The sequence below is a fragment of the Lactuca sativa genome, chromosome 2, assembly GCF_002870075.4.
Source record: "Lactuca sativa cultivar Salinas chromosome 2, Lsat_Salinas_v11, whole genome shotgun sequence".
In the NCBI taxonomy this organism is placed as follows: domain Eukaryota; kingdom Viridiplantae; phylum Streptophyta; class Magnoliopsida; order Asterales; family Asteraceae; genus Lactuca; species Lactuca sativa.
The window spans coordinates 8792270-8805094 of record NC_056624.2 but is presented as its reverse complement, the minus strand read 5'-3'; the positions used below and the strand labels follow the sequence as shown (position 1 = coordinate 8805094).

At 36.0% G+C, this 12825-nt stretch overlaps 1 protein-coding gene across 1 annotated transcript; it reads left to right on the top strand.

The window, feature by feature from the left end:
• Nucleotides 1-5897: 5897 nt before the first annotated feature.
• Nucleotides 5898-6314, top strand: LOC111905550 (uncharacterized). The gene has a single exon (XM_023901236.1). It carries the CDS (start codon nucleotides 5898-5900, stop codon nucleotides 6312-6314), a length of 417 nt encoding a protein of 138 aa, XP_023757004.1.
• The last annotated feature ends 6511 nt before the right edge of the window (nucleotides 6315-12825 follow it).

Sequence of the window (12825 nt, the reverse complement as noted above, 5' to 3'; positions counted from 1 at the left end):
CCTCCTTCTTCATTAAATCCCCAAAAATAAGCTTAAAAAGCTTATATAACAACAATGGAGGTTAGGGTTTGCTTGGAGGTTGAGAGAGTGTGATGGAGGTTGAGGGTGAGCAAACCCTAGCCATCATATTCCTTTAAATAAGGTGTAAACCTCATAAATTAGGGTTTCTCATTAAACAGCTGCTACGTCATGGCTATAGGATGCCATGTCGTGGCAGCCATTTAAAATCTATTACACAGCGCCCATCACCTCTTCGGATGCCTTCACTGCGATGTGGTACTGCCCAATGTTCAAAATATAAATTAATTTAAATACCTCGAAGAATCCAAATGTTACATACTGGTTAAAAATAAAAGTTCAAATTTAACAACGTAGCCTTAAGGAAAGTTGTAGTACTCAAGGATAGCTACACAAATATATAAAGAGGGCACGAAACAAGATAAGGAAGATATGAATTTTTATTGAAATTTAGTGATGCACTCGAAGTGCGTGCCATGCACAACGTGCACGTCTGACATCCAGATTCATCGAGATTAGAGAGATGTTGACCATTAGAATTATGACACTTGGTAAGATTTAGATGGAGCCACGAGTCACGTGCACGATGTAAAAAAGGTATACTGCATGCATGTCACACCCCCAAACCGGAACGACGGAAATGTTTGGGGGCGGAGAACGTCATATGTAGTATCACAACACATGCATCATAGTAATCAAAGTAACAAAAAACCATTGCATTAATATTAAAGTGTTTACAAAGTATGTGATTCACAAAAGATTGACTCCACAAGTAGATAACAAAACAAGACATGAAGCTACTATACTCCATCTTTTGAATCTCAGTGCGCGTACCTGTCTACTAGTTTCCTGAGAATACAAGTTATTTTGAAATAGTAGATCGGCATTTAAGTTGGTGAGTTCGTAAGTATTTTAGTTATGAAAAGTAAATAGTAAGTTCTTTAGAAAATTTCGCTCTTTCCTCCAGAAAATCCTATATTTTCTTATGTGATAAATGAAAGTAAAAATGACTCTAAAAATCCTTCTATGAGTACTAAATGGATACAAGTTATATACAATTTAGAATAAACAGACAATAAATTGTGCGAATCTCCCCTAAGCCCACAACCAAACAAGAAGTCACACATCCCATTGTTTGTTAGATCTTCACTGTATATAACCCTGGCGTATTCATTTGGTACTTACGGAGTTAACTATAATAGTTTATATTTGATGAAAACATTCTTTAAGAAAATCATATATTTCCTTTAGTAAAAAATGGTAACCACAATAGTTCCTTATATAGTCACTAAGTTTATACTAGCTATATATAATCTAATATCGAATGGATAGTTAAATGGGTGAATCCGCCCTAAACCCACAACCAAACAAGGAACAGGAAGTAAGGCAGAAAGCACACATCAAACTTCCTATCGGATATTAATTATATATAACTCTTATTTATAAAATAATGTATTATAGAATTAACCATTAAAGGTCCTTTAAGTTATACTGGTTTAATTAATGTGAATTAAACCTTTTATAGATAAATTTCTAGTTTCACCTACTTAATGTTCTATCCGAAAAGCATGTTTTTGTACTAGAAAGCGGTATAACGAATTTGTATGCTATGACCCGACCCATACCTGTTAATTCCTATGATTTCTAGGTGTATATAGGATATATATATATATATATATATATATATATATATATATATATATATATATATAGCTAAGATCAAATAGAGAGTAGACTGTGTGAATCTACTCTAAGCCCACAACCAAACAAGGAACAGGAAATCAAGCAGAAATCACACATCCTACTATCTGTCGGATCCAATTAATATATATCCCTAATGTATCCACCAAGGAATCATAAAGTTAGCATTATAGGCCCCCTTCTAACTGAATGTACTAAGACCCGACTGTTCTGTTTGTTTTTCTTTTATAATAATTATGTTTTCCCAAGTTTGTGATTATATTTACTAGAAAATAGTTTACATTACATTTTATGTGAGAATATCACTATATGAATGTAATGGTAAAATGAAAGTGTACAATAATGTTGTATAAAGTAACTACTGAAGCACTCACTACCTTAAAACCAATTGGTTAATTAAGGTTAAAATGTGACGTGGTTATAACCATACTGATTGACTAGTATTTAACACGTCGACCTGCTGGCGACGAAACTGATGTGACATTTGTCACCCCTTGGCTTGTCTGCCGGACTGTAGCGAACAGTTAGGATGTGGGATTGTTAGTCCCGTATAGATCTATATACACAATGCCCGCTCTCCCTCCAGGAGACTATGGTTACAAAACGCGACATAACAAGTATATTGCTATGCTGTGAAGTAGTGGTTTCACATTAATGTTATCTTGCTCTTGTAAAAGTATGTATGTTCCCTTCTGTTCGTGTTATAGTATGTACTGAACCCCTAAACTATACCTATTATAGTTTACTAGTAAGTTTGTTTTGAACTGTCCCCGATTTGTCCAAAACACTCGATTATCTACTGAGTTATGCATGTACATTAAAAACAATGGAGTTTTATAAACAATAATCTAACATCATTTAAAAGAGTTTTTGAATTGATTTGATCACTTACAAAGCATAAGCATTCCTTAAATGTGATGGTTATCACAGGTAAGTCTTAACACAATATCATTGTGTTTAACTTGTATTCCCCCCCCCCCCCCCCCCCATTCTTTTAAAAGCATTTAAAAACATTTAAAAGATTGATTATAGGAGTATGAACTCACCTTATGAGTGTGATTCAACTGAAGGTCCGAATAAGGATGATAAGTCCCACGAATGAAGTCCTGAGGCACAAACGAGTCCTAAATGACATATATTGATACACATAGGCATGTAATTAGTGAATCTAACTACAAAGGTGATTGGAAAACAACCTAGGATGCAAGAATAACCCACCAAAAGAATTCTAGAAGCAAGTTAGGAGGTTGAAGGGGTGTTCACGACCCAAAGGAAGGATAGTTCACGGCCCAATGATGAACACATGAAGGGTTCACGGCCCAAACTTGAAGATTCACGGCCCAATTGTGAACAACACTTGAAGATCTTGGTGTTTTGGTGAGTGTTTTAAGATCCTAGTAAGCTTCTATGAAGTATCAAACGAAAGAGGGTGAAAAGAGTGAAAATGGTGTTCTTGATATATGATACTTGAGAGAGAAAGGGGTTGTTTGCGGCTAAGAGAAAAAGAAGTGAAGGAAAATGGAAAATATATATATATATATATATATATATATATACATATATATATATATATATATATATATATATATATATATATATATATATATATATACGCTAAGGGTTCATGACCTAAGAGGGGTTCACGGCCATACTTAGTTCACGGCCGTGAACACACTTTGATGGGTTTTCTGGTTCGATTGCATTCCTCTAATCCTAAGCTAACACTTCTCCACATCCAATCCTTAAGTGTGCTAGGCTTAGAACTCATTAAAATGACCCTTAACAAGGCTAAAAGGCAATAGAAATAAGTCTTACTTTTGGTTGATTGGTTTTGACTTTACAAGATAGAAATTTACGGGTTGTCATAGTGCATATGCACTATAAACTGAAATGCTCACTTTCTTAATTCTCCACACCCAAAAACCCAAAGATCTCTCTCTTTCGCTTGACCCATATCAGAAATTCTCCTAATGGCACGAATCTTAGGATGCAGTAGCAAGGATATCCCAGATCACGCAACTAAAGTGAGTTCACGGCCCCATTTTTGTATTTTAATGGTTTTAGGGGGGGGGGAATACATGCTTACCAAACTACTTCATCAAAATATATTTTTGTATATATTAGTAGTTAAGCAAAGCATGAAACTTTATGAAAATGTACATGTAGATACTTTGCCTAGTTGTAAACTATGATATAATGCCTAAAAGTTATGATGTCTGATGTTTTAGGAAAAGATTTCACATAGATATTAAACTGGCCAATTTCCTAGGACAACATACTACGTAGAAGTAATACTGATCAATTATTTGGATATGCATTGTACTTAGTTGTTACTCTGCCCGAATATCTTGTTTTTCAAATTAATCATAACTAGGGTGTATATATATATATATATATATATATATATATATATATATATATATATATATATATATATATATATATAAGGATAATTATAAGGTATATGGACTTTAATTATCATTTATAAAGTAAAAAGATTATATAGTGATAATTAATGATTTTATTAAATAAAAGAGTTAAAGAAAAGATAAAAACACTTAAGGTTAATGTGTTAGGGAGCTTTTATTATTCATCGTTAGCCTGATTAAATTCGGCTTCCCCAAACCTATAATCGTTAGTCTTGCGACAGCCAGGAAGATATGTATAGATCTATATGGGCACTTACCTGAGTTTCCTTTTTTGCAAAATAGGAGATAAAAAAAAAGAACAGGGGTATGACTGGCATAACATCTACGATTGGATTCAAAAAAGCATAGGCTTCGGGCAATTTGGCGAAGAAAAGACTACTCGGATAAAGGGCGGCTGACACCCTCACTTGTGATTGCTAGCTACAATCCCGGTAGTATAACTTTATTTATATACAAGCATTATTCGAAGTCCGACGAAACGTCGTGCTAGGAAAATATTAGTCAACAACATCGATTATAGGGGCCCATGCTAATACAACCCAAAAACCTTAAGGAAGTCAACTACCTAGTGGGACACCTTCAAGTAGTAAACATTATAATAGATTAGGACCGGTAAAATATCCTAAAAATATATTTTAATAAATTAGGATTGGTAAAATTTCCTAAAATGTATTGTAAGTTATGATTGGTAAAATATCTTATAAAGTTTTTAAGTTAGGGTTGGCAGAATATTCTAGAAATATATTGATAAGTTAGGATTGGTAAAATATCCTAGAAGTATATTAAAACAAGTTAGGGTTAATAAAATATCCTAAAAGTGAAAGAAAAAAAGATATAGAATATTAAGATTGACTATACATCCTAAAAGATAAGTTTTAAAGAATAAAAAGATTTCGAAGCTATGGAAAACCTAGGAATGGACAAATGGAAAGTACGTTTATTCATAAACAAAGATCCAAAAAAGTTTTCAAAAAGAGTTTTATCGATATATGTTAAACCTGTGAACTCACCAATATCAAGGTGATGTTTTCGAAATCGCATGTATTCCTAGGAAGGAGAAGAAATCAACGCAAGGAAAGACAAACAGCTGTAAGATAGATAAGTTCTTATTTATCCCATGTAATAGACATCATTTATTAATAAAATATATTTATAGTTTGTACTCTATGATTTCGGTAATCAATATACTGCCGTCACCCCTCGGTGCTTCCACTGCTAGCCGAAGGTGTAATGAATAGATAGTTATTACTCTTTTTGTTGTTTATATAATATTGTATAATATATGGACCCTACTATAACATGTATGATTATATATTAACATCTATACTCGCAACCCTAATTAACCCTAATTTTCCACATAGTTCATCAGACCCAAGACAAACTAATATTGGATCGGATAATACTTTGTTTATTACAACAACAATGCAATTCAAGAAGTAGTTGCGAAGTTTTTCATCCATGAAAATACTTCCATTGTACCACTTCGACGATCCAAAGCTTAAGGATATTATCTAAGTGAAGCTTCAACTATGTTATATTAGATATTATTATATATTGATGGATAATTGTTGATTAGGATGTACTTATCTTTTCCTATTGTTTAGGTGTAGTTCGTTGTTTTCTGGTTTCAGTATTTAAATTTCTTGTTTCTCATCTTAGGTGATTATCAATCAATAATAGAAAGTTTCTTTGATACCAATGGAATTTTAGATGGTATCAGAGCAGGTTTCAAAATCTCAATCTTGAAGAATGACAGGAAGCAACGGACCAAAAGATGATTTGAGTTCAGGGGAGAATTCAGGAACGGGAATCGATCATAGTTCCCCATTCTATATTCACCCTTCTGATTTCCCTAAGCAACTCCATGTGAATGAGGTGCTCACAGATAACAATTATGTCGATTGGTCACAAGAGATGGAGAAATTTCTCTTTCCCAAGAACAAATTTGAGTTTATTGATGGGACGATCAAGAAACCTGAAAAGGGATCTGCAGACTACATGCCCTGGATGCGCTGTGATGCAATGCTGAAGGGATGGCTCACTACAGCCATGGAGAAGAACATACACAACAGCATAAAATATGTGAGTACTGCGTCCGAGATGTGGTCAGATTTACGTGAAAGATTCGGAAAAGAAAGCTCACCTAGGGCATACGAACTGAAGTAGAAAATAGTTGTTGTTCGATAGGATGGGTCCTCTGTGTCTACCTACTTCACTAATCTCCGGTCACTTTGGGATGAAGCTACTTCTATGCACTCTTTTCCCAGATGCTCGTGTAAAGGTTGTTCATGTGATATTGGAAAACGACTGATTGAGTTTCAAGAGAAAGAGTGATTATATCAGTTTCTTATGGGGTAGGATTTCGACTTCAATGTGATCAAAACCCAAATTTTAGCCACCAAACCCACTCCCAACTTAAGTGCAGCCTATCACTTGGTTGCAGAAGATGAAAGACAAAGGATGATTTCCACTAAAAAAAGAAATCAGCCCAAGTCCGCTGCCTTCAAGGCATTTCAAAGAAGAGAGGGAAGCTTCATTAAAGAAAGGAACTATCAAAAGATTGTCAAAGATAACAGAGAGACGAAGGAAAATGAAACTTGCACTTTCTGTAGGAGGAATGGTCACAAGAAGGAAGGGTGCTTTAAATTAGTTGGATACCCAGAATGGTGGCCTGGGAAAAAAGAGAAAGGAAAACCCAAGACGGCCACATGTGCGGAACCTTGTCCTAGCCCAATACCGGAACTCACCAATGAACAATATCAGATGTTCGTGAAACATTTTTCTGGTACAAGCAACGCTGAGGTAAAAGGACGCATTGCTAACATGGCAGGTAAAGAAACATATAAAGTTGACTTGATCATTGATTCAGGTTGTACCGAACACATAACTTATTTTCCAGATTTATTGGAAAACGAGAAAAGAACCTTTTTTGAGTCTCCGGTTGTTATACCCAATGAGGAGTCTATTCCCGTTAACGGGAAGGGAGATTGTACTCTCCTAGGGGGAGCAAAAGTTAACGGTGTCTTGTGTGTCCCCAATTTCAAATGCAACCTACTTTTTGTCAGTCGCATTAGCAAAGATCTTCAATGTGCTGTAACATTCTTTCCTGATTTTTGTGTGATGCAGGGGTTACAAACAAGGAGCTTGATTGGTGCGGGGAGATGTGATGGAGGATTGTATCGATCGGGGATGATCAAAGAAAGGAAAGCCATGGTAACTGTTGCTGACACTTGGTATAAGAGACTGGGTTATACCTCCAACGAAAAGCTATCTAGAATTGAGTTAGTTAAAGATAATTTTGTTGTTCTTAGTAATAAAGTTTGTGATTTGTGTGCTAAGGCTAAACTTACTCGCACCTTTTCCAATTAGTTTTATTAAAACAAAAGAAGTCTTTGATTTAATTCATTGTGACATATGGGGTGGGTATCGTATACCATCCTACACGAAAGCTAATTACTTTCTTACTATAGTAGATTATTTTAGTAAGGTTGTGTGGGTTTTTCATATCAAACATAATAGTGATGCTAGCAATTGTCTCATTGATTTTCATAAAATGATACAAACCCAATTTGCGAAGAATATAAAAAGAATTAGGTGTGATAACGGCGGAGGGTTCACTTCTAATCTTATGTTGCAATTTTATAAGGAAAAGGGGATTTTATTAGAAACAAAAAGTCCTCACAAACCGCAGCAAAACAATGTTGTTGAAAGAAAACATAGACACTTGCTTGAGACAGCTCAAGCCATACGATTTGAAGCCAATCTTCCCAAAAGATTTTGGGGAGAATGTATTCTCACGGCTGCTTACATCATAAACCGCCACCCTTCTAAAGTCATTAAGAACAAGACTCCTTATGAAGTCATTTGGAACCAAAAACCTCAATACGACCATATGAAAGTGTTTGGTTGTCTCGTGTATTATTAAAACCACAACACAAATGGAGACAAATTCGAGAAAAGAGGAAACCCGGGATTTTCTTACGATATCCTCAAGGAACTAAAGGATACAAAGTGTATGATATTAGAGATAAGAAAATGGTCGTTAGCAGGGACGTAATATTTTGTGAAAACATCCTTCCTCTAAAAAACAACAAGGTTCAACACAACAACACGAGTGACGAACCATCTAAATATTATAATGATGTTTGTCATAAGATCCATCATCACGATCAGCTCCCTGAACAGCCTCCTACCACAGATCCGGCCCAAGACAATCAAGATAGTTCTGGTTCTACTGACCTTCAAGACGAAAATCAACATGAGGAAGCCCAACTCGATAACAACGGCTCACAATCCTAGGTTGGGTCCACTGGTTCCACAAACAAAGATGAAATATGTAACACCCAAAATCAGAAAGGTTTAGAAAGGGAAAGAAAACCCTAAGTCAAAAGAGTTGACTCGTCGAGTCCAGGGAGGAACTCGACGAGTCGGAGCGGGATCCGGGTGTAAAGTAAGTGACCGACTCGGCGAGTCGGCAAGTGGACTTGGTGAGTCTGGTCTGAAGAGAAAAACCCTAAATCCGGGACTTTGTGCACTATTTAAACGTCTCATTCTCATCCTTAGGGTTCCTTGCAGTCTCTCTCACCTAGAATACCAAACCCTAGCCGCCATAATCCTTTTTGGAGCAAGATCTAGTTTTGGTGAAGGATATCTTGAAGATCAAGAAGCCTAGATCAAGGAGACTAGAAGAAATCCGGATTATACTTCACTGGGTGGTCATTTTGGAAGTAAGGAATAGTTATCCTTGGCCTTCTCCTTTCTATTTCAACTTTCATGGAGTTTTAGGGTTTAGTTAGAGAAATATTGATGAGATCTTGAAGCATGAGTTAGATCTGGAGTTGAAACTCCAGATCTAAGTTCTATATGAATCATTGATGTAGAAAGCCTTTCTAGTTGTTATGCAAAAGCCTTTCCCCAAGAGTTAAGTCCCTTTCTAGCTTGGTTTTGGTATTATGAGACAAGAAGCACGTAAAGGTAGCAACTTTATGTTGCTAATGGACTCTAGGAACCCAGATCTATTGTTTGGAGCAAAGGAGTAGCTTTGTGACTCGAGATTATGAGAATACACAAAAGGACTCGGCGAGTCTGGGAGATGACTCGGCGAGTCGGGCTAGATATCAGACTTAGAGTCGCGTAGGAACTCGACAAGTCACATGAGTGGACACTGGGAGTTGGATGAAGATAGGAAAGAACTCGACGAGTTGGAAGAACAACTCGGTGAGTCTGTTGCAGATTGCCTTGGACTCGGCGAGTCTGGTCACAGAACCTCAAACCTTTTCTGGTTAAGCCTCGAATCAGTGAGTCAAGAGATGACTCGATGAGTTGAGAAGGATGGGACTCAGAGATCGTTGAACTCGACGAGTCTTGGGGGTGACTCGGCGAGTAGAGTCGCATTATGAGATTTTCAGAATATAAGGACTCGACGAGTCAACGGGCTGACTCGGCGAGTAGAGTCAGTCTGGAGGGTTGACTTTGACCAGGACTTTGACTTTGACAGAGTTGACTTAGTTGACTTTTGGAGGACAGTTAGACTAAGTGTTATATTTGGTATTAGTAGATTAGGGAGTTTTTGGAGCAGCAGTTCGAGAGTGTCTGATAGCAGTCAGAAGGGTATCAGCAAAAACTCCAGCAGTGCAGGTGAGTTTCCTTCCAGTGGGAACGGGTCTAAGGCCACAATGCCGACCCGTTTAGTTAGTAGTAGTTTCCGGACTTCGGTCTGATGCAGTAGTTAGTATGTTTGATGCCTGCGTGGCTCAGACAGGATTTATGTGTTATGTGTTCCGGGCTACGGCCCGATGCAGTATGCAGAATATATGTGTTAGATTAATGTCTAAGTCCATAACTATAATTGGTAAGACTTGACCCGACCCGGCATGATCCATTTGGGTTGCATGGCATCATGCATTTGGATAGACTATAATGAGAGAAATAAGACACTTATGGTTATTAATATATTATAAGTTCTAGTATATTAATAATAAGAATAATAAGATTATTTAATTAGTATTGATCAAGAATTAATCTAGGATTAATTAAGTGATCAAAAGAAGACTAATTAAATATATGCTCCATGGATAATCAAGTTGGGCTAAAACCCATAGGATGTTCCATGGATGCTCCATGGTGTATTTGAACCCATGGATCCAAGGAAATGGAAAGTCATGACAATTAGGGTTTACTCTAATTGTAACACTATATAAAGATCTTATTCTTGACAAAAATCGGTCACTAGAGAGTGAAAGAAAAGGGCTAGCCGATTTCATGAAGTGTAGATTTCTCTCAAGTTATTCCAAGTTTATTTAGTGTTGTGTGAACCATTTGAGGTGTCACACTTGGGGCACTAGGCACTCAAGCTTCATGAAGACTTTCTACATCAAAGAGGTATGTATTCTATCTTGTTACACTCATTGTTTTGTATGCTAGATTAGGATAATACCTTGGATGTTCTTATTTGCATTTATAATAGAGAAAACATACATCCACGGTATTTAGGGTTTCATGTACACTTAGGAGTGTTAGAATGCTCAAAACCCAACAGTGGTATCAGAGCCTAGGCTTGTTTTCTTGTTGTACTTGCAAAAGAAGCTGGAAAATCAAGTTTTGATGCTGTCTGCCCAACAGACTCGCTGAGTCCAAGGAAAAAAGCATCCCACTCGCCGAGTTGGTTCGTGCACTCGACGAGTTGGACCCCCAGACAACATAAATTCGACTTTTTTGGCTGGAATTGGACTAGGAACATTACCCTAAGATGTTTTTGAACTTATAAACTTGTTTTTGATGTGGTAATGTTCATGCTAATCCAATTTCAAAGATAATTTTCAATAGATTCATGTTTTTTATTAGTTCAAGGTTTAGACTAATTACATGAAAAAGTTTGATTTGTATTATCTTGTTCTTATGAGTTGCTTAGATTAATAGAAAAGTTGAGTGAAATAGTTGTTTTCAATCCAAATTAATCTAAGAGTTGATTCTAAAATGTGTTTTTGTAACTTGTCCTCAAGTTATATGAAAAGTCACATTTAAGTTTCATAAAACTCATAAAAGTTGGCAAAGGTTACAAAAATGAAGAGTCTAGTTCTAATTAAATGGTGTTATGACTCCATAATTTGTCTTCAAGTTATGGAGGACCAAGAGTCTCTTCATTAAATAATAAATAAAAAAAAGTGTAACCTTAATTAATTCCATAAGTTATAAGATAAAGAAAAGTTAATTCTTTTATTAGTTTAAAGTCTTCCATAACTTGTCCTCAAGTTATGGAACTTGAAGAGTTTTTGGATTAAAACTACTTTAAACACATAAGTTATGGAATTAATTAGTTTTGAATAGTTTCAAAACTTGCCCTCAAGTTTTGGAATTTGAAAAGTTTTCCTTATGAATACGTTAATTCCAAGTTAGCCCTTAGAATTTTAAAGAGTTAAAATTCAATCCTTATACTTTATAATATTATAAGCTAATAATATATATATATATATATATATATATATATATATATATATATATGTATGTATAAGAGTAAAGTCAGTCTTACCGCTAGTACGCCTCATTCACGAAGCTGGTCTATAAGGTGGGTATAAGGTTGTTGCCTATAAAATGGCAACTTAATGGGTGTCCACTCTCACCCACCGCTTGCTTGACTGGTGGAGGGTCGTTAGCCGAACGGGTTTGACAGGACTATAATTCTCCCTTCATTAAAAGTATTAATGATAAATACTAAGTAACTAAACTCTTAATAATTCCCAATCTTAGTTACTTAGGAAAATGTGAATAAGGTGCTAATCCATGAAATTACACTTTACACTTTGTCTAAGTCGTTAGTGGAGTGTGTGTGGTTAACCGGCACACTAACTTGGACTTAACAAGGTAGGTAAAGGGTGACTTAATGTTTATCATAGTATCGATGGAGCGTGTGTGGTTAACCGGCACATCGATTAAGGGGTAAACACTTAAGGGTACCAAGTAATTTGCATGGTTACTTCACACTTTGTTTTGTGATCCTCGGCATCCCAGTCACAAAACCTGAAGGGCACACTCAAGATTGAAACATGCCATTGAACAGTTCAATGAATCTCAAAAGATCTAGGAGTTTCAAAACCAATTAAAACCTAATAATACATTTCGTTTATCTTGGTGGAAATTGGTGAATTGTCATTCACCTACCTTCAAATATTTTATAGCTTGGATTACGGCATACCTCTTCTAAGTTATAAAATAGTTTGTTGGGTCCTAGCCTTAATATTTCATATTGGGTGTCATATTAAGGACTTAAGATCAACTATCTTGAATATCTCCCAAAAGATGTCTGGTTTAGACATTTATGATCTTCCCAAATCTCTTGAAACAAGCTTTCCTAAATGAAGATAATGTCCCTTGGAAATCATACTTCTTTCACCTCCTCTAATTATTCTCCCTAACCCACAAGTTCAAGGTCACTCAAGCCCTATTGGCAAGGCAAGGTCTAGGTGTGATCACATCTTGGAGTTGTAGTCACATATTGACAAGCCGGGAGAGTTGGGTGTCAAAGTCTTGAGAAAGTTGGTGGTTCAATCACTTTCTGAGTCACATAGTGAGTTCCTTTGGGACACCTATGAAACAGACTATGAAAAGACCCTTAATGATCTTATCTATTTGTTAAGATCAACTTCCTTAAAACTTGATGGACATTGACAATAGTGAGACA

What these genes read in the sequence shown, in the direction of transcription:
- LOC111905550 (XM_023901236.1), top strand. Translation starts at nt 5,898, where the DNA reads ATGACAGGAAGCAACGGACCAAAAGATGATTTGAGTTCAGGGGAGAAT.